This window comes from Ahaetulla prasina, chromosome 1 (assembly GCF_028640845.1).
Source record: "Ahaetulla prasina isolate Xishuangbanna chromosome 1, ASM2864084v1, whole genome shotgun sequence".
Classification (NCBI taxonomy): Eukaryota; Metazoa; Chordata; class Lepidosauria; order Squamata; family Colubridae; genus Ahaetulla; species Ahaetulla prasina.
In genome coordinates, this window is record NC_080539.1 from 183,009,440 (window position 1) to 183,032,655 (window position 23,216).

At 40.0% G+C, this 23,216-nt stretch overlaps 1 protein-coding gene across 3 annotated transcripts in view; it reads right to left on the bottom strand.

Annotated features, from left to right (window-relative positions):
• Nucleotides 1-23,216, bottom strand: part of COL4A1 (collagen type IV alpha 1 chain) — a 176,621-nt gene that overhangs the window by 40,201 nt on the left and 113,204 nt on the right. For all 3 annotated transcript variants that reach the window (XM_058184421.1, XM_058184420.1, XM_058184422.1), the window contains 8 exons: nucleotides 22,501-22,692; nucleotides 16,004-16,172; nucleotides 9,949-10,041; nucleotides 9,751-9,855; nucleotides 6,559-6,656; nucleotides 4,226-4,376; nucleotides 3,272-3,385; nucleotides 1,094-1,261 (listed from right to left, as the gene is read on the bottom strand). In XM_058184421.1, coding sequence (XP_058040404.1) covers nucleotides 1,094-1,261; nucleotides 3,272-3,385; nucleotides 4,226-4,376; nucleotides 6,559-6,656; nucleotides 9,751-9,855; nucleotides 9,949-10,041; nucleotides 16,004-16,172; nucleotides 22,501-22,692 — 1,090 coding nt within the window. The remainder of the gene's footprint in view (nucleotides 1-1,093; nucleotides 1,262-3,271; nucleotides 3,386-4,225; nucleotides 4,377-6,558; nucleotides 6,657-9,750; nucleotides 9,856-9,948; nucleotides 10,042-16,003; nucleotides 16,173-22,500; nucleotides 22,693-23,216) is intronic.

The window sequence follows — 23,216 nt, forward strand, 5'->3', positions numbered from 1 at the left end:
GATTAACTTATGCCACTGACTATGTGACAGACTACATGGCACTTTTCTAGTCCACTATATTTACATCAAAGTATGGCATATTATTCCTAAGTAAATTTGAAAAGTTCCTATTTTCTCTAAAAAAAATTCTCATTTATAAAAAAAATAAGAATGATAGAGAACAGAATTAATACTGGTAAGTACAATTTCACTATAGTAAAAATATATAATTCTAATAAATATTAATCACTATATTCTATCAATTTGTCAATTCATAGACCCATCCTCCCATTTATGATCTTTGCAGATTTGGTTCAAAATGTGGTAGCCTACGTGGTTCTGTGCAGGCCTAGATGTGTGCATGTGTCATCTCTCCTGCAGGAACTGCACTGACTACTGATTTGCTTCCTGGTCCAGTTCAAGGTGCAGATTTCCACCTTAAAAATCTACAATGGCTTGGGACCAGGATATTTGAGGAACCATCTTTTCCTAGTCACATCTACCCAGCCCACCAGAGCAGGGAGGCAGAGAATGCTATGAATCCTCTCTCCTTAGGAGATCCATCTAGCAGGACCAAGAAGAAGGGTCTTCTCCAGAGTGGCTCCCTCCCTTAGATTGCCCCCCTTCTGGGACACTCCTTCACAAGGCCCTGAAGACCTGGCTTTGCCAACGACCTGGGGTTCCCAGTGCAGGAATGGAGCTCATCAAATGCCTCATTTGATCATTGTCACCGGGATGGGAGGGTTGAGGGGTTATTTTATTGTTTTTATATTGGGTTTTTATTGTTGCAAGCTGCCCAGAGCCACTGAGAGTCAGTTGAGCCATATAAATTTTCTGAAATAAATAAAAAGAAAGCAAAAAAAAAAAGCTGAAGAAAGATCATAAGCAGTGTCATGGTTTCACTTAGTAACTGCCATGTTGCCAGTCCCAATTTTTGACACTAAACAAGAACTGCCTGTATGTAGCAAACAAAGGAGAAAAGTGACATTAAAATTGAATCACTTAGTGCCATTTTTTTTTTGCTTTAAGATTTTATTCATTTTCTCTGTGTACTGGAATATAGTACATAAAAAGTTATACTATATCAAATAATTAATTACAAGGAATTACCCACCTGGAACACCTGAATGTCCTTGTTGTCCCTGTAAGCCAGGTAAGCCTGGCAACCCTGGCACACCCGACAGACCTTGTGTTCCTGGGATCCCTTTGTCTCCTTTTGGTCCTGGCATATCTAGCCCAGGGACACCTGGGTGGCCTCTCTCACCTTTGACTCCTGGCGGTCCTGCAGGAATCGAAAAGAGGTTCAGAGACAAAATGTTTTACACAGAAAATACTGTATTTGCTACAAAGCCTGAAAATGTGAAGGAAAAATGCATTTTCAGCTGGGCATCTGTAAACTTTGGAATCACATCTTTAGGAACAGACAGGGACAGGCAGACAGACAGACAGGAATAGTTCAGTCTTATGCTGGAAGGAAGGAACCTTGTAGGAAATACATTATCAATTTGAAAAAAAGATTACTGAAGGTTTTTTTAAAAGAATCTAAAGTCCATGCTGAGACAACCAACTGAAATTTATTAAGTACTCACATACTTGTAAGTTTCTAAGAAATCTTTATCAGATAAAATGAGCTGGAAAATGGGGGTAAATGTGCTTGTGATGGAAAGGGAAAAATAATGTTTACATTATATATTAGAAAATCTATAGGTGTTTTCTAAAGCATCTGCTAATCCTACATTAGGATTTTTTTTCAAATAAGGAAGTGTTAGTAGATTGTATCAAAGTATCTTCCAATGCTTTTGTGATGCTAATACCCCCACTTCTGGAAATAGAAAATCCAGTTGTTAAACTCCAAACTACCTCTATCTTTTATAGCTTCCTTGATAGGTGAAAATTAGAATAGAATAGAATTTTTTATTGGCCAAGTGTGATTGGACACACAAGGAATTTGTCTTGGTGCATATGCTCTTAGTGTACATAAAAGAAAAGATACCTTCATCAAGGGTACAAATAAGAAATCAACTAAGAAATATTAATATGAATTTATAATAACTGTGCTTGAGATAATTTAAGGAAATACGGAGTGGGGATAAGAAAAAGAGCTTATTGACCATACCCACAGATACAGCCTGAGCAGAATCTAGTGGATTCCTTCACACCCACACAACTGAGAATCTGCCTCTGAGAAACAGTCATGATGGAATGTCTCCACTGAAACTGAAGTTCTGAGAACAGCCCTTTATTTCTGTTCTTCCAGACACTCACAAAGGATGTTTGTTATATTTGAAATATAATGGAACAAGGATAAGCATCTACACAGGAAATAGTATCTATTTTGAACAGGGCTCTATGTTACTAATTTCCAAAATAAAAGTGCAATTTGGGCAATGACCCCAGCAATTAATATGTGAACAATTCCTCAACCACTAAGACCTCTTGAAAAGTTTTTCAGAGCAGCAGTATCTGTGCTGTCCTGCTCACTCACACGCACATAACTGTAGTTTAGTGAGTTTATTAATATTCCTCAGCAATTCCCTTAACCAAAAACCAAAAACTGTCCCAATTAAATCCAGCCATGAGCAAACTAATGCTAGTCCACAGCGCACTTGAAAGTTTCTCAAAATAAATCCACCAGGCAAACTTAAATCCACAACACAAAAAAGCTCATGTGGCAAGAAAAGTCCAGAGTTTCCAAGTACTATCCAAGTAAAGGCACAGTGTCAATCCAAAGCATAGCAAGAATCACAATTACCCAGCATCGCTTCCATCTGTATGCTGTGTAAATAGCCAACTTCCGGTGTAGCCTGTCAAGAAGGGTGAGGTTTTCTCCTCATAAATAATCTGGCTGACCTTCTCTCCTCCTGCCTTTTCTCTGCCCTACATTTTCTTGAAACAGGTGCAGAAGGCAGTTCCTCTTCCTCATCACTGACCAACTGCACCTGCATGCTTTCCCCACCTGGAGCCTCGGGATTGTTCTGCTGCAACTGTGCTTCAGCCAAATTCCTCACAGATGGCTGTTCGGAGCCATCACTCAACTCAGCTCCTGACTGCAACTTCCTTGCTAGAAAGTTCATTGATGAAATAAAATATTTATTGGTTTGTTTCATTGTCCCACATGCTCCTGGCAATGTCTGATTTTCCTCAGGTTGCAATGTTTAATAAAAATTAGAAATATGAATATTGAAGCCTTTCTTCAAAACACATGAAATGTGCAGAATACATTTCAACACAGGTTGGCTTAAGGATTCAATTTATCAACATTAATGGTGATGGAAACAAATGAATAGGTTACCTATTGGTCCTGGAAGCCCAAATTGTCCTGGAGGGCCAGGGGGTCCAGGAGAGCCCATTTGGGGTTCACCAGGGGCGCCCTGTACACCTGGTAATCCAGGAGGACCCAATTCACCTAATTTGAAAAATAAACAAGTATGGCCAGTTAACTTGCATGTTATTCATTTCAAAAGTTATTGGTCTTTATAGACACTAATGAAAGGTCTTTATAATGTGATAAACACTTTAAAGGGAAGTCCTACTTAGCTTAGTAAGAATTATAAGATATTTATAAGATATCACAGAATTATAAGATAATTATAAGATATCACAGAACATAGTCAAAAGGGTACATCCTTTGTCACACTTTAAAAACTAAAGGTAGTAATAAAAGTGACCTCTCATGTAAAAGAGAACAAGAGAAATATTCAAGAGGAAATAAGCTTTATTAAGCCATGTAAACTTCCAATGAGGTTTTACAGCATTCAGTGTATTTGTCAGAACTGCTACCTCACACCTGCGCTCTGCATCTGCTTGATACCAGTCTGCCATGGACTGTGGATGGGAGAGGGGAAGGTTCATTATTCAATGTGGCTTCCTAATACATAGCTTTAAGGTCAGATGACTGAGAATGGAATGTGGCTATGTAACAACTCAGACTTGAGATGACCGTTTGGAACCGTTTGGAACATCTCCTTTGGAACTGATTGGGCGAGGGAGGCCAGTAAGGGGAGTACCTAAGAGGGAGAAATGTTACACTTGGGGAATTTGGCACGCAAATTTGAATTCTGGCTTTGCTTTACTGCAGTTCATTTGACTTCTAATAAAACTGTACCTTTTGCAAGAAATGGAGCCCATGATCGTTTTTTACGATCCGAGAGTCCACGCTGAGGCATTTATTATTTTAATTATAAAAAGTATGGCATACACGGGGAAAGAAATCCTGTATCATAAAAATGTCTCAAGGCAATCTTACCTTGAGATCCTGGCTGACCAGGTATGCCAGGAAATCCTTTCTCCCCTGGCACACCAGGATATCCCTGGTCACCTTTTGATCCTGGAATGCCATCTCGTCCTTGGGGACCAGGAAAACCTTTAGAACCTGGGAGACCTAATCCAGCTTCACCCTTGACACATATATCAATAAAGCATTATTGAGAAGAATGTGAAATGCATATACGCATAATAAACCAGTGAGGTAGAATCATGTGGAGTCCTGGCTCTCTGAGCTTAGTGGTTTTCTTACATTTATTTCATTACCAAATTAGGCAACATAATCAGCGCTAGCACCAAGGACACCATATTTCAACCCTGAGCTACAAATATTCTCTTCTATCAGTAAAATAGAATCAGTTAGGCAGTTTTTATTAGCAGTTAGAATGTTTATAAAATAGGCAGAGAATGAAACCTCATTTTAAGGGACCTTGATCCAACAGACTCGGCATGAGGCAAGATAATTTTTCATTTATTCTACAATTGATGGGAATGATATAATTTGCATCATAATGCCAATAGAAATATGCAAGGAACTCAAACCTCTGCAAATTAAGTACTCTCCAATTTAATGGACATTTATGAATAATGGATATATCATTATATATCCATTAATAGAGGCTAAAGCAGTGGTTCCCAACCAGTGTGCCGCGGCACTAAGGGGTGCCGTGAGATCTTTTGAGGGTGCCGGGAACTTTTGAGCTACGGAGATTTTAAATATCTATTTCCTTATAAGGGTGCCGGGAACTTTTGAAAGGCTTTCCAAGGGTGCCTCAAACAAGAAAAGATTGTGCCTCAAACAAGAAAAGGTTGGGAACCACTGGGCTAAAGCATGAAGAATGGTTGCAGGAATTGGGTATATTTAACCTAGTGAAAAGAAGGAATAGGGGCAACATGATAGCAGCATTTCAGAATTTCTACTTAATTTCCGTTTGAAGACTGAACAACAACAATATTGTCCAATATGTGGAAAACCTAGCACACAGGAAAGCCTGGGAGAATCTAAATAATTCACAATAAACCTGATTCAATTTGAACTAGAAACTTGAAATTTTGATTTTGAAATCTGAAAAGAACATGATGTAATTTGTGTTTCATATACTGGGCTTTGGTAGGATGCAAATCTTGGCTGGCATGTTGGCAAAGTTTGACTGCTTCAGGGCAGAATGTGGTTGTGTCGGGACTGAGTCTTGCTGACCACATTTTAAGCTAGTAAGCAGAAGAAGAACTATAGGGAGATAACATACACAAATAGATAAGCCACAAAGAAAGTGTCATTAGTATTTTTGCACATCTTTATTCGGTGCTTGCATACTGTATATTACTATGCTACTCACTCCTTCATTGTTAAGAAACAAATCTATCCCTATTGTGCACAATTTAAAAGTAAGATTTTACCCAAGAACACAGGACTAGTATGTAAACTCTGGGAGAGCAGAGCCATGTAAATGTGGTTCTCAGTGTAGATAACAATTTTGGAAGGGAAGAAGAGAATTCATTCAGGTAGCATTTTAAAATGAATTTACCAAATTCAAATTTGTCAAGATAAACTCAAATATTTGAGTAAGGCAAAAATGTGCAATACAAAAAAGGTATTTTGAAAAATGGTGAAATGTACCTTTTTATTGTATGTACAGTAGTACCTAACTATGCAGTTTTTTCAAAACTCATTGAATTTGATTTTTGACACATTTTGACATGAAAATGTCCCAGTGCTCGGCCTTTGTTTAGTACTCAGCATGTGTCTATATGAAGAGGGGGAACAACTGTGGGGAATGGAAAGGAAGTCAGCCATGCTGGGAAGGTTGCTGCAAAAGGAGTGGGATGGCCACAGAGGGTGCACAGGAAGTTGGACATTGGGAAGGTTGCTGACATAGGAAAGGGGACAGTCAGAAAATTCTTCCCAACCAAAACAAAGAGTTACATGGTAAGTCATGTGGTTTGTTTGGGACTCATCTTTTTAAATACCTATCGCACCCCACAGAATGAATTAACGCAGAGTACCAAGGTATCACTTTACTAAAATTAAGTATAAACAAATATACAAACTGGGAAAAAATTAAAACAGAAAGAAATCAAAACCAGAGTCTGCCATCCCTAACTTTTGCCTCATTGGCACCCAAAATTATGCAAGTAATCATTTATTTGCATAATTTATACATGGTCTTTCTTTTTGAAAAAAGACAACAAAAAGGAATCTTATAAAAACTTCTTAAAGCTTGGCTAAAAGCGGAGAATGGGTGGGGGAAATGCAGCTCCTGAGAGCATGGAAGCATGGAAGAAGGCCCTCACCAGTATCAAAGCTCTGACACTTACCTTCTGTCCTTTGGCTCCAGCTGCACCTGGCACACCTTGGGAACCATGATCTCCCTTCTCTCCTTTTGAACCTTGGGGACCTGGCTGACCAGGAAAGCCTACAAGATGCACAATAATGCAAAAGATTTGCCTATGTCACGCTAAACACCTAGTTGTGTCAGAAAGATAAGATTCTCCCCGAAGGCCAAATCTGGCTCCAGGTTCTACCTTGGCTTACTTTTTTCAATAAGCAAACTAGTCAGAAAATCATTTAAGAACAATTTATTTGAGTACTCTGATAAAGTGGGGTCTCCCTATGAAAAGGGGGAACCTGGAAAAATGGCTCAGATTTACTTTTATAGTCAGCACAACAAAGAACTTCAAAGCAAAAGTTGATTGGGTTAGTAAAAGTCATCTGTCTAATTACATCACAATATATGAGCATAGCCATAGAAAAGATTCTGAATAAAAATAAAAGAAATATTTGCAAGGGAAAACATCAGAATGGGTATGGGTATGGGTAAAATATATTCTCACACTTCCTAGGGTTGGGCTTGAATATTTGTTTTGTTCATAGAGGTTTGCGAACAGCTAAAAATGAAACTGTTATCTACAATCTATTGAATACTCTCCTGTCAATCCTCGTTTCTGAAAGAAAGGCTTTTCTTGAAGGTTAGGTTTTATGGCAAATTATTAGCAACACATCTGAAAATGCATGCTTTTTCAAAATGCAAGTTTAAAATACAAGAAAACCCATGTTAGCCAGTGCAACAGTACTACAAAAATTATACTGCAAGTATTACAAAGTCCATCCTGTGTGGCCATCATCCCCCAGAGATAAGGTGGGCCCTCACTCTCCTGGTCTTCAAGGAAGGCATGAAAACGTGGCTCAGTGACCTTGTTTGGGGTTCATAGAGGAGCAAGTAGCCATGGAGCTGCTTAGCATATTGAAAGCCCCTTGCCCTCGCCTTTTAAGTAATTTGCCTGTCTCTTTTTAAATTTTATATACTGTTTTTATGTTCAATATTTTATTTGTACAACCTCAGAGTCCCTCTGTGAGGGAGATGGGCAGTTTTAAAATTTGATAAATAAAATTTGGACTGATGGCAAATGAAAGAAGTTCCTTTAAACCTTTGGGTTTTTTTTAATGTGTATCTACCCTTTCTTTCAACAACCTACTTATTTTTTAAGAACTTCCACCAAAGCCCTTTTCCATGTATGAGTATTATATAAAAAGAACAGCTGCCTCCATGATGAGATGCCTCCGCAAAGATTTCTGTCTGTTGTCAATGCTGCTATTGTGTACATGCCCAGTAAAAGATGTTTTATTTGCAATTTATTTAACTGCACACATTGAAGCTCTTCTAAAAGGGAATTTTCCTGTTTTGTTATGCTTACTTTTTGAATAATGTTCACAACTGACTTGATGAAATAGATATAAAAGGTCTTTAAAGGAACAATTACATTTAAGAAGTTGCAAACCTTGATATCTGTATTCTTAACATGACCCCTTGAGTACAAGTGTAAAAATGATGTACTAGGAAAAAAGGAATGTGACACTGTAATTATAATGATGATTATAATCATTATTATTATTTATTATTATTTAATTATTTATGCTGCCCACTTAATTATTATATAATAATATAATAATATTATATAATTATTATACAATTATTATTATTATATAATTATTATATAATTATTATATAATTAAGTGGGTAGCATTATCAGCTATATTTAGCTAGTTATTTTTTCTCTAATCACCAATAATAATGAGCATCTGTCTCTCTGAATCCTGGCAAAACTGATTTCTTTTCTCCTGCTTAACCTGGCTCTTTCCCATTCTGTAACAGGACTTCTCAGCAGCCACAAAAGAGAGGATGAAGTGGGCTAGCTTCTAAGGCTGCGGTAGTCCTTCAGAAGGGGATGTTCTGCAACATATGGGAATGTGAAGCCAAGAGGCTGAGGGTAAACTAGGAGTGAAATTCAACAGGTTCTGACAGTTCTGGAGAACCGGTGGCGGAAATTTTGAGTAGTTCAGAGAACCGGCAAATACCACCTCTGGCTGGCCCCAGAATGGGGTGGGAATGGAGATTTTGCAGTATCCTTCCCCTGCCATGCCCACCAAGCCACACCTACAGAACCGGTAGTAAAAAAATTTGAATTCCACCACTGGGGTAAATGTGTATATAGAAACAGTCAGTAGCTGCTTTCAAAGCAGCTGCAGAAGCCTGGAAGAAGATGGGGCTACTTTAAATGATCCAACATGTTGTGAAGCACTTCATTTGAAGGATTGGAATACCCATCCTAGCATTGGGTTGGATATGCTCAATAAGATACTCTCGTGGAACCTTCTAAGCCAGCTTCTCAGACTATAATACAAGTGATGATTGTTGTTGAGAGATTGAACCAAAGTGGATACTTATTTTACACAATGTGCCAGAATAATTCTATTTCAAAGCCAATTAAAATATCAGTTATCTGTTCAGTTTGCCTTTACACTCCGGACAGGATGAGGACAAGGCAGACCAGGCACCAGGAAAGGGCTCACTGAACAACAAAGCCAACTCTCCCAATCTTTCATGACCTTTGTTTAAAAATATTTTAAAGAAGAAAAGTATAAAGTCAAAACAAAATTTAACCTCATAAGGAGTCCTGGTGGCACAGTGATTAAAGTGAAGAATTGCAGACCAATTCTGCCCACAGCCTGAAGTTCAGTCTTGACAGGGCTTGAGATTGACCCTTCCATCCTTCCGAAGTCAGAAAAATGAGGACCCAGATTGTTGGTGGCAATATGCAAATAATGCTTCAACACTGTAAACCTTCCAGAGAGTGCTTTAAAGCGCTACCGGATGGTACAGCATATAAGCCTCAATGTTAGTCCTATAAAATGGGAGCAGATCAATCTAGTATGTTGAACAGAAAGAAAGCACGGGAAATGGATTTAATTTATTTCGGTTTGGGGAGCTTTGGAAATCCTATTTTTTAAATCAAAATAATATTGATATATGGTATTAAAAGTTATATTTTAACTTTTTGTTAGCTTATCCAACCCTATCACATTTCTTTGATATTCATAATTTAAAATATGTTTGGATTTTTTTGCTTTCGCCCAATCTCCAGCATAGGAGGAAGGATTTCTGAAATTTTGGCCATCCTCTATTTACCTCAAAGAGTCTCCTTCACTTTATAGTGTAAGTAAGATAATACCTGGGGGCCCTGAAGGGCCAGGAAATCCAATTCCTGGAGGCCCTGCCAGACCTTTTTCACCTGGCAGACCAGGTCTTCCTGGGATCCCTGGATCTCCCTTGTCACCTGTGGAGTTAGGTATAAAATAAACCATGTGTTGTTCTGATGAAAAGAAATCATGGAACAATTAAGAACACTCTCCATATCATAACAAAATACCTTGGAAGCCTGGATTTCCACCAGGTCCAGGTAAACCTCTGGCCCCTGGGGGACCAGGCAGAGAAATGACACGTCCAGCTTCACCTTTGGGACCTTGTAAGTAAATACATAAAAAGATATACCAAATTAACAAATACATCATCTACTTTTTCAGAAGGTATAATTTAACTTTTAATATTTACTTTCACTTATATAACAGTTGCAACAGGAAAATAAATCCTACTCAACTCATTGGATCTTCTCTCTGGATAGCATGTAAAGACTGACATACAGAGAAACAATCTTGACACACCATTTTATTAATACCATTATTTAATTAGTATAATACCATTATTAATATCATAATATAGTAAGAAACCCATCTTTAATCTTTAAAAAAGATTTAAAGAAATAAATCTACAATATATTTTATACTTATCAGCAGTCGCTGGTTTTTTATTAATTTACTACTATAATATCACAAAATCATTCTCACAGTAAAAGATATTGCTGCATCCTTTGACTAATAGAAAACAAGCTTTTCCAAATCAGATAGATCATGTATTTTGATAACCATTCTTTGATATCTTAATATCATTTCCCAACTTAATTCTTTTTACCATCTCCCATGCATACAACTGCAATTTTTGAGAAATGCGCAATGTCTAAAGCGTTGATATATAATTCAACGTAACATTAACATATTTAACATTTATAGATTTTCTCATAAGTCTTCTAATATACAGTACATTAATATATTATTAATGGGACAGGAAACCATCAATGGATAGTTCCCTCCTACAGGGTGTTCCATCATTGAAGGTTTTCAAAAGAAGATAGGACAACCATTTGTCCAGTATGGTGTAAGGACTCCTGCTTTGGACAAGAGGTTGGACTGGAAGGCCTCTAAGGTCCCTTCTAGCCCTATGATTTTATGATTCTACTATCCCAGAGAAATATGAAATGATCACATGACCATGTCTCCAACGTTTTACAACTCCAGCTTTTAAAAAAATCTGATATCCATCCTTTCATATACATTCTTTGAGGACTCCAGTACTCCCTAAATTGAATTACTTTGATGAATCAACCTTAATTTCAAATTTGACCTGAAGCCATTGCTGTGGCTTTCTTGGAAATTCTAATTCTTTAATTCATATCTGATGTCCCAGAAATGTCATCTTTAAAAATATTCTTGAGTTTTTGATAGAGATATGTTATAGATTATTTCAATTCAGGTGTATACATATTAATCTGTTAGAACATGCTTAAACTGAATATATCTCCACAGTTGTGGCTTGGGAATTTAAAGTCAAGAAAAAAACCTTAAAATAATCATTACTTACCACACCAGTTGATTTAAAGTGATTATGATTCCAGCTTTCACCCAAGCTTTGTAATACAACAATTTAACACCAATTCTCAAAGCTTTCCAAAGAGTTAGATATTCATGAGTCTCATTGTCAAAATCAATTTATTTCCCAATATGGCCCAAAGATTTTCACCATTTACACTTTTCAACTTAGCCATGAGGGATAATATTCCAATATATTTTTACCTCATCAACAAGTGACTGATGAAACACTGGCCCAATGACATTTTTGCATATTAGATAAAATTAACTTCCACAAATTCCACAATTTAGCTAAGGAAATCTTAGTTGGAATTTTTACACTGACAAAGATATTGGATCACCATGAATATTTCAAAACTATTTCCCTCATTCTTTGAATAGAGAAGAGGTGGCTGCCACTGTCACAGGAATATGCAATACAACAGTAAGGGTTTCTTCTTGCTGTCAGTGAAATTCAATGAAAGTTCTGCTATCTGGGTATCATTTGTTTAGTCTTAATTCTTTAACTATACCAAAATACAAATCCTAAGTACTTGGATTAATTATACTATAGGAATAGAAGGCATGAAAACATTGGATTTTATCTAGATTGGAGTGCAGTTCAAATGCTGTTTTTTTGTGGAGGGTTTTTTTGGTAGGCTTTAAGAAAACAGCAAAATCAAGAGTAACATAACAATGAAGGGATATGAGTACTAAACACATCTGGGATGTGCCCTAGGCTGCTTCCATTGAAGATGCTCTCTCTCCCCTTACCATCTCTTCCCCTCATATTTTCTCCTTGCTACTGCTCTGATCCATATTGCTAGTAGCCTATGAATCAATCATTTGATAAACTAAAACCCTCTTTCTCTGAATCTACAGCTACAATAGCTCACTCAGGCCATTAAATCCAACCCCCGCTTTTTCTAGGTATCCAAATTCAGGCAAACCTGACAGAAGACTGTCTAGCCCCCATTTAAATATATATCCAGTGAAAGAGAGTTCACCACCTCTCTGATCATTGCCCAGATCAATTATCCCTATTACTGTGTATATCTATATTTGTAGAAGCTGTATATCTAGCACCATACATGACTCCTCAGCTAGAAAAGTTGTTTATTTCTGCTATAAAGAAATATAAATAAAGTGCATTGCTGTAATTATTTGTAATGTAATGTAAATTATATATAGCAATGTAACTGAATGACAGAATAACAGAGTTGGAAGGGACCTTGTCCAACCCCTTGCCCAAGGAGGAGATCCTACACAATTTCTAACAGATGGTAGTCCAGTCTCTTCTTGAAAGCTTCGAATGATGAAGCTCCCACATTCCATTGGTTGATTGTTCTCACTGTCAGAAAATTTCTCCTTATTTCTAGGTTGAGTCTCTCCTTGATTAGTTTCCATCCATTTTTACTTTTCTGGGCTTCAGGTGCTTTGGAAAATAGGTTGACCCCTTCCTCTCTGTGGCAGCCCATCAAGTATTGGAACACTGCTATCATGTCTCCCCTGGTCCTTCTCTTCACTAAACTAGTCATGCCCAGTTCCTCTAACTGTTCTTCATGTTTTAGCCTCCAGTCCCCTAATCATATTTATTGCTCTTCTCTGTACATTTTCTAGAGTCTCAACATTTTTTTATAGATGTTTTTTATTTGGTCTGGTATTCTAGTTGTGGTCTTACTAAGGCTTTATAGAGTGGCATTAGTACCTGGGCTGATCTTGATTGAATCCCTCTACTAATGCAATTTAGCATTGCATTGACTTTTTTGGCTGCTGCCATACACTGTTGGCTCATATTTAATTGATTGTCTACTAAGACTCCAAGATCCCTCTGACAGTTACTGCAATTAAGCCTGGTTTCTCCCAATCTATATGTGTACTTTTGGTTTTTCTTGCCTAAGTGTAAGACTTTACTTTTCTCTACATTGAATTTCATTTTATTAGTTAGGGCCCAGTGTTCAAGTCTGTCAAGATCCATCTAAATCTTGAGCCTATCATCTAGGGTGTTGGCTATTCCTGCCAGCTTAGTATCATCTGCAAATATGATAAATTCCTCTTCTATGCCCTCATCCCTCCATGTAAATGTAGTACCGTTAAGGACTACTCATTGAGTACAGTTTGTCAGACAGTTATAAATCCATCTGATGGTGATGCTATATATCCAACTTTTTTCTAGCTTACCAAGAAGTAGGTTGTAGTTGACCTTGTCAAATGCCTTGTTGAAGTCTAAGTATACTATGTCCACAGCATTTCGCTGGTCTACTAATTTAGTTACTAATTTTATAAGCACACAATAGGTCCATATTGTGTGCATATAGCAGTAGAAAATGGAAAAGGTGCCCAAATACTAGAAAAGAAAAGTACAATATATAGATTGTAACAGCAGTGGCATCTTTTCCATTGTCTATTTCCTCACAGCAGACTGAAATATGAGGCCTTCTGGAGACAGGGCAGATATGGTTTTCTAAGACCCAGCAAGCTATCATTCTATCTTACTATAGATCATTGTTCTCAACCTCAGCAGCTTTAAGATGTGTGGATTTCAGTTGCCAGAATTCTCCAGCCAGCATGCTGTATGGGAATTCTGAGTTGAAGTCCGTGCATCTTAGAGCTGCTGGACAGTGCTCTGAACAACATTTGTGAACCTTGTTTGCATATATATCATAAAAGGGTACTATTTGGAAACCATATCAACCACTCTGTTACTGAAATCATATTTTCTGCATTCGGGTTTGGAGCGGTTAACCTTGAGTTTGTATCTATTATTTGCTCATGTATTGTTGTGGTTGAAGCTGAAGTTGTCATTGACAGGTAGGACATTGTGGTAGATAATTTTATGTACTATGCTTAGGTCAGACTGAAGTTGTGTAGTTCTAAACTGTCTAAGCCCAAAATTTGAAGTCTGGTGGCATAAGGTATTTTATAGCGGGTAGAGGAGTGGCGGACTCTTCTTGTAAAATATCTCTGGATTCTCTTGATTGTATTTATGTCCAATATGCAGTGCGGGTTCCAGACAGATTAGCTGTATTCGAGAATTGGTCTAGCAAATGTTTTGTATGCTCTAGTTAGTAGTATAATATTACCGGGGAAGAAGCTACACAAGATTAAGTTAACAACTCTTAGTGTCTTTTTGGCAATGTTGTTATAGTGGGCTCTGGCACTTAGATCTTTAGAAATGAGTACTCCAAGATCTTTGACAGAGTGAGGGTCATCTATAAGGTCATGTCCATCTAATTTGTATTTCATGTTTTGATTTTTTTTCTCAATGTGCAAGGAAGAGCATTTGTTGGTTGAGATTTGAATTGCCACTTGTTAGACCAATTTGACACATAGTCAAAGTCTTGAAGGGTAGTTGCATTGTCTGTATTGTTGAATAGTTTAACATCGTCAGCGAAAAGAACAGCTGTTTTTAATATGATCGCAAAGGTCATTTATGTAAAATATGAAGAGTGTTGGACCTAAAACACAGCCTTGGGGAACACCACTATTAATATGTACAGTATTTGATAGAGTGCTTGCTATTTTGACCACTTGTTGTCTGTTTGACAGAAGGCAGCTATCCATTTATGTAAAATCCAGAAATGCCATAGGATTTTAGTTTTATAAGTAATTTGTCATGTACCACCATAATAAAAGCTTTACAGAAGTCTATGTAAACTGCGTCTATTGCTTTGCCCTGATCGAGATGTGTAGTCCATATGTTTTTGCAATGTAGTAGTTGTAGATTACAGGATAATTTTTTTCTGAAACCAAATTGTTTGATAGAAAGTAAGTTGTTTGTCTCTATGTGGAGGGTAATAGATTGGTTATGACTTTGCAGGTGATGCAACTTAAAGAGATTGGTTTATTTTCAACTAGGCTAGGGTCTCCCTTTTGAAGATAAGTATGACCTTGGCTTGTGACCATTGGTAGGGCAAGGAGCTGGTACTGAAAGATTTTTCAAAAATTGTGCTTAGAGGTTCTGCAATTGCAGTGGAAAGCTTTTTTAAGAAGTAGGCACATAGTCCATCAGGTCCAATAGATAAAGATGGTTTTAGATTGCGTAGTGCCTTTTCAATGTTGTCTTCTGTAAAATCAATATGTATAAGATCACCGTAATCATTGTAATTGTCCGTAGTACAGTTGGGAAATATTGGGTGTGTGTTGTTGCTATTTACAAAGACTGAGCTGAAGAATATTTTAAAGAGATTGGCTTTAACGGTTTCATCAATACAGTCTTCATTGTAAGCTTAAATTGTCTACTGTTGACCTAACCCCATTCCTAAGAGGTCTATAAGGGGCATACGTAAGCGCACCTGCGTGCCTATCGTCCCTGTCCTAATATTCCTTTTTACTTACTCTTTTCATGTATCCAAATTATGTTTATACTTTTACCTGTTATCTTATAAATAAATAAAATAAATAAATGATTTTTAAAAACATCTTCACGAACAGATTTCCAAGTTACAAGAGTTAGAATATTTCATTTTAGCCTTTGTTTCTTCCAGTAGTTTCCTTCTTTCTTACACTAAAATAATCTGTGAATTGTTTTGTCAAAATAACTCTTCAATCTGATGACGGTTTTGAAGAATTTGTCTTTTTGAGTCACAATGGCAATCACTATATTGCATAAATAGTTGCCAGTTCTGCTGCTACGTCTGTGATAACACAAAATGTAACATTCATTTTAACCACTGCAAAATATGGTATGTGCTGTGACTCTTTTTATAAAAATATGTACCCACATTACTTTTATAGCATTACCTGGAAGTCCAGGGGTCCCAGGGATTCCAGAAAGTCCCTTTTCTCCTTTGTCACCCTGTGGTCCAGGACTCCCAACTCCTGGAGGACCAGGGAAACCTCTGTCTCCAGGGGGCCCTGGTAAACCACTTATTCCTGGGAGTCCCTGGTCTCCTTTTAATCCAATGGTTCCCTGGTTTAAGGAAAGAAGAAAGTAAGTGGGGCATAGGAAGAATTTCCTGCTCCCCAAAAAGAACTGATTGTATATTACTGTATTCTATACTAGCTGAATAGTTCCTGATCTAAGTCTGGATCAGGATAAAATCCAGTCTGCTGTGGAGATTTGGGGATGGGGGAGATTCTTCCTGTGCAACCTCCAGAAACATGGAGTTAGTACACAGGATAGAGTCATCTGTGGGAATCTAATAAAGGCTTTCTCAGTTCTTTGAAACAGACCTTTTCCCAGGGTCTCTGGTCATGCCTAGTAGGGTTAGGTACACAGGAATTGAGGTCAAGAGGCCACATAAACAAAGTCAAACACAGGATCCATAACAATAGAAACTGGTTGTTTATAGCCAATTTGTCTCCAGTTCTAAAACCTCTGTCATTTAAAGGATTTGCTCAGTACTTTACCTGCTGTCATAAAACTGCAGGCAAAGCAAAGTTCAGGAGCCATTATAGTTGATCCCAGAACATGGTATTGGGGCTGATTCAGAAAAGAAAAGGCTCTTAGTAATCCTGGGATTGACGCTTCTTGAGAAGGTATGCACTATGTCAGCATAAAATTTATCTTAGTGAATAATTCACTTGGTGCTACTAGGGGCAAGCAGATGATCAATGAGATGGATTTGTTCCAAATTAGGTTTAATAATTATGCTGAAAAAGCATTGAATTGAAATATGCCTCCCCCTTATTTTTGCTCACAGTAATAAGACCTGAGATGCTATGTGATAGGGAATGATGAGGCAGTAAGGAAAGGAGTTCACAATGCACTTTCCACAAATACAATATTCAGAACAAATATCAAACGGATCCATCATAGATCCCTGCGCTGGGAAGGGAGTTGGACAAAAAGAGCTCCAAGGTCCCTCCCAACCCTATGATTCTGTATCCATCTGAAGAGATGTCTCAAAGTTGGTTACAAAGAGGCAATGAAATGTTGCTGGACTTCACAATAGTCAAGTAACTGTAGCCAATATTGTGGTGAAAAAAGGAAACAAAATTAAGTAATGAGGTTCAACAATTTAAGCAGAATTTCTGAGAGAAATATTCCTCAAATATTACTGTAGTTCAAAGGGATTGAAATAGTTTGATAGCACCCTCTTAGGCAAATCCACTGGATTGCAAATAAAATTTCAATACTCTAAGAAAGTACAGAATTCATATGCACGATGTACCATCAACAAAATGGGGTAATAAGCATGAATAAACAATACAGAAATTACAAGTACCCCTGCATTTGATCTTGAGTAGTATGAATGTACCCATTTATGCACTAATGCTTTCCACCCCAATCTCCTGTTGCAGTCTTGTTAAAGAAAGATCTGGGACAGTAGGAGAAAACAGAGGAAACACCTTTGACATGACACTAATACAAGTAGTCCTCGACTTATGACCACAATTAAGCCCAAAATTTCTGTAGCTAAGTGACACATTTGTTAAGTGATTTTTGTCCCATTTTATGACCTTTCTTGCCACAGCGAATTACTGCAGTTGTTAAGTTAGCAACACTGTTGTTAAGTGAATCTGGCTTTTCCATTGACTTTCCTTGTCAGAAGTTTGAAAAAGATGATCACATGACCCCAGGAACTACAACTGTGATAAATATGAATCAATTGTATCTGATATTTAATCATGTGAATCATGTAAACATAGGGATGCTGTAATGGTTGTTAAGTGTGAAAACCATTATGAGTCACTTTTTCAGTGCCATTGTAACTTCGAAAAGTCATTAAATGAACTTTTATAAGTTTGAGGACTACTTGTAAACCCTCTTTGTAACAATTATTGCAAATCCATTTAGACTGGATTTGGTATTTTTATCCACCTATCAAGTTCTTCCTGGGATAGCAGATATTGTTATTTAATAATATTAAAGGTATAATTGCAGGATTGTTATTATTATCTCTTTTATTCATTAACTATGAAACTCAGTCAACTGAACATTTAAAAATGTATCACAAATACCATTGACTGGCACTAATGGTTGATGCAGGTTGCTGCCAGCATCCTAGGTATCAACCAAGTATCTTCTTAAGATGTACGATGTTCTGAGTTGTTGTTGTTGTTATTTTGTCCTAGTTTTTAAATATAACTCAGAGAAGACTCCTATCTCCTGTGAGCAGCAACTCTCTGAGAAGTGTTGGGCTCAAAGTCATCCAGCCAGCTTTTATGCCTAAGGGACAGCTGGAGCTCACAGAATCTGCTTTCTAAAACAGCACCTTTACCATTAAACCAAAGACTAATTGATTCCAAGTATTTTGATTGATTAAAGGGAATGTCTCCTCATTAATCAAGCAGCAGTTTGTTTTCAGTGTGTTACTGAAACCCAGCTGTGTCAATATCTGTCAGCGGAATGAATTCCTTCTCTCTGTTCAGCCCTCATTGCCCCACCCAAAATTGATATGGCTCAAGAGAAAATGAGGGATTGAGAAAAGCTTCTTTTACAAACAGAGGTTAAGTTGCTTTGGGATGATGCTGAATAGATAACTTTTAGAAAAAGTGATTATAATAACATGGGCAGCAAATGCCATAGTAGAAGAGGCATTCCCCTTTCTTCATGTAGTGAAAAATCTCCATTTTCTAAAACAGCAGCCCATCTTTGCATCAGTTAACCACAGCCTATGTTTTTTCTATCAGACTATGCATTTACTAGAGTTCATTAATTAATCTACTCATATCACCAAAGGATTTGTATTTAACAACTAGGAATTCCATATAATTCGTAAGATTATGCAAATATTCAGAGATTTTTTTTTAAATAAAATGAGTTAATTTAAGCACACACATTTTTATGTTCTATAATTTAATCTTATCTATGTGATATTCGGTACATGAACTCTTGCACCTGCGAGGTGCCCCCGCCTCGCAGGAGTGGCCCGCTTCGTTACCGAGGGCCGGCCTCAATGACGGGTCTTGGGACCCACAGAGGTGGCATGCGTCGAGGAAGAGCCTTTGGGGTTTTTTAGATAGGGAATTTTTAAGGGTAAGGATGGGTGTTGGGGGTAGCCCATCGGGGGGGGGGCAGTTCCTGCGTGTGCTCGCGGCGTCCTTTTAACAGGTTTGAAGGTTAGGGGGGAGGATTGTGTTTCTCCTGGTGAGGGTGGTCCTATTTGTATGGTAAGTGGGAGGGGCAGATATGGCAGAAGTGAGGGCTCGCATCGTTTTTTGGGGGCGCGCGCTCGATGTTTGAAGGCAATCGCGTGCCCCAATCCCTCAGACTTCTCCCATTCCCCGGATGGTCAAGACCCTCAGAGCATGGGCCTCCGGCTGATGTTGTGCAATGCACAGTCCGTGGTTAACAAGGCCCCCCTAATATATGATTTTATCCAGGGGGGTTCCGCAGACCTTATGGGCGTCACGGAAACCTGGTTGGGCACAGAAGGGGGCGTGCCCCTTGTTGAAATGTGCCCACCGGGTTTCCGAGCATTCCATCAGCCGAGGGCACAGGGTAGGGGTGGGGGGGGGTGGCGGTTGTCATTAAGGAGAGTCTAGAGCCGAGGGAGACCACTGTACCTCAGATTGCCGGCTGTGAATCCCTCTTTGTGAGGTGGGGTCATAGGTGTCAGATGGGCTTGTTTGTCACGTACCTGGCTCCTTGCTGCATGACAGCAGCCCTGCCTGAGCTCCTGGAGGTGCTTGCTGGAGTGGCAGTTGAGACCCCCAAACTTATGGTTATGGGGGACTTTAACTTGCCATCGACCGGCATGTCATCGACAGCAGCTCGGGAGTTCATGGATTCCATGATGGCCTTGGACCTGACCCAAGTAGTTGATGGCCCTACTCACATTGGGGGAGGCACGCTGGACTTGATTTTTATCTCTGGACAGTGGTTGAAGGATCTGGACTTGAGGGATTTAGTCACTGAACCTTTGTCATGGTCAGATCACTCTCTCTTTCGCCTGGACTTTCTGACCACCACTCAATACCGCAGGGAGACGGGACCAATACATTGGTTCCGTCCCAGGCGCCTGATGGACCCGGAGAGGTTCCGGATGGAGCTTGGGCCGTTTCCTGAGGGTCTGGCTCACGGCACGGCTGAAGAACTAGTCGCGGCTTGGGAACTGGCCGCGACTGGGGCTCTAGACCGTGTCGTGCCTTTGCGGCCTCTGACCCGGCGTAGGTCTCAACCAGCTCCTTGGTTCTCCGAGGGGCTGAGGGAGATGAAACGCCGGAGAAGACGCCTAGAGAGTTCTTGGAGATTCAGTCGTTCGGAGGCTGATCGGACACTAGTTAGGTCATATAATAGGACCTACCTAGTGGCATTGAGGGAAGCGAGACATTGTTACGTCTCCTCCCTCATTGCATCGGCAGATAACCGCCCGGCCACCCTGTTTCGGGTGACTCGCTCTCTCCTTCAACAGGGGGAGCGGGATGACCCGTTACAGGGACGTGCCGAGGAGTTTAGTGGTTATCTATACGATAAAATCGTTCAGCTTCGGGATGGTCTGGATCAAAATTGGGTGGATCCAGGTGGGTTGTTGGAGAGCTGTCTTGTTGAGACTATTTGGGATGAGTTTGACCCTGTGGCTCCCGAGGACATGGACAGGTTGCTGGGGAGGTTGAATGCCACCACATGTTTACTGGACCCGTGCCCCTCCTGGTTGGTACTGGCCACACAGGAGGTGACACGAGGCTGGCTCCAGGGGATTACGAATGCTTCTTTGTTGGAGGGGATCTTCCCGGCCGCCTTGAAAGAGGCGGTGGTGAGACCTCTCCTCAAGAAGCCTTCCCTGGACCCAGCTGTATTAGGTAATTATCGTCCGGTCTCCAACCTTCGCTTTGTGGCGAAGGTTGTAGAGAGTGTGGTGGCATGTCAATTACCCCGGTACCTGGATGAAACTGTCTATCTAGACCCGTTCCAGTCCGGCTTTCGGCCCGGATACAGCACTGAGACGGCTTTGGTCGCATTGGTTGATGATCTCTGGAGGGTCAGAGATAGGGGTTATTCCTCTGCCTTGGTCCTATTAGACCTCTCAGTGGCTTTTGATACCATCGACCATGGTATCTTGCTGCACCGGTTGGAGGGATTGGGAGTGGGAGGCACCATTTATCGGTGGTTCTCCTCCTATCTCTCTGATCGGTCGCAGACGGTGTTGACGGGAGGGCAGAGGTCGACCCCGAGGCGCCTCACTTGTGGGGTGCCACAGGGGTCGATTCTCTCGCCCCTCCTGTTCAATATCTATATGAAGCCGCTGGGTGAGATCATCAGTGGTTTCGGTGTGAGGTATCAGCTGTACGCTGATGATACTCAGCTGTACTTTTCCACACTGGGCCACCCCAACGAAGCTATCAAAGTGCTGTCCCGGTGTCTGGAGGCCATACGGGTCTGGATGGGGAGAAACAGGCTCAAGCTCAATCCCTCCAAGACAGAGTGGCTGTGGATGCCGGCATCCCGGTACAGTCAGCTGCAGCCGCGGCTGACTGTTGGGGGTGAGTCATTGGCCCCAATGGAGAGGGTGCGCAACTTGGGTGTTCTCCTGGATGGATGGCTGTCTTTTGAAGACCATTTGACGGCCGTCTCCAGGAGAGCTTTTTACCAGGTTCGCCTGGTTCACCAGTTGCGCCCCTTTCTAGACCGGGATGCCCTATGCACGGTCACTCATGCTCTCGTGACATCTTGTCTGGATTACTGCAATGCTCTCTACATGCAGTTAGTCCAGAATGCGGCTGCGCGGGTGATAGAGGGAGCCCCTCGTGGCTCCCATGTGACACCTCTCCTGCGCAGACTGCACTGGCTACCTGTGGCCTTTCGGGTGCGCTTCAAGGTTTTGGTAACTATCTTCAAAGCGCTCCATGGCATAGGGCCGGGTTATCTACGGGACCGTCTGCTGCCACCGATTGCCTCCCACCGACCCGTGCGCTCTCACAGGGAAGGACTCCTTAGGGTGCCGTCAGCCAGGCAGTGCCGACTGGCGACACCCAGGGGGAGGGCCTTTTCTGTGGGGGCTCCCACCCTCTGGAACGAACTTCCCCCAGGTCTTCATCAACTTTCTGACCTTCGAACCTTTCGCCGCGAGCTTAAGACACATCTATTTATTTGCGCAGGACTGGACTAGAATTTTTAAATTTTAACTTTGGTTTTAACGGGGTTTTATTATTTTTATTGCAATTTTTAATATTTGGCCTTATTTAATAAGTTTTTAAATTGGTGTTTTATTTTGTATTTATATGTATGTTTTTATTAGGCTGTAAACCGCCCTGAGTCCCTCGGGAGATAGGGCGGTATAAAAATATGATTAAATAAATAAATAAATAAATAATTTGTATAAAAGAATGGACATAAACAGACTGATACGTACAGATGCTCCTTTAGGTCCTGGGATGCCAGGGACACCATCCTTTCCTGGCCTTCCTTCTTTGCCAGGAATACCTGGCTCTCCAGGAAATCCTGATTCTCCTTTTTCACCTTTTACAACGGAGTCATAGAAAATCTCTCCAGGTTCTCCTTTTGGTCCTGGGAGTCCTTTCAAACCAGTAACACCAGGAGGTCCCTGAAATTACAGTTAGTTACAGCAGAATTAATTGTCTTCTGTCGAGCTGTTTATTGAAGTACTTGCAAAAGTGGCTCTTTTTTAAAATTTTGGCACCTGTAAATTAGCAGTGATCACTGAATTATCCCTTGAAGTGAACAGATAGTTCAAATTTGGTTAAAATGGAGGGTTTGGAGTGAAGTTCATGGTGGACATCTATGAAGAAGCAGAGATGGTGCCATGGTGGTGACTAGCAGCAAGATGGACAAATCTGGACAGTGGAGCCTCTCCAGACAAAGAGAGACTGTGAGATCACCCACCTGCACTCCAGAAGTATGTTCCTCATGAGAAGACTGCAGGACTGGGGATCATCTTTCACCTGCAATGCCACCTTTCTAAGGACATTAGAAAGGTGGCATTGCTGAAGGCTTCCTCTTTCTTAAACACCTTAGAATGTAACTTATTTATAGTTAAAAAAGAACCTCAGACCAGTGGGATAAAGACTATGCAAAAGAGACAATCAACCAGTCCAAAAGACTCCAGCA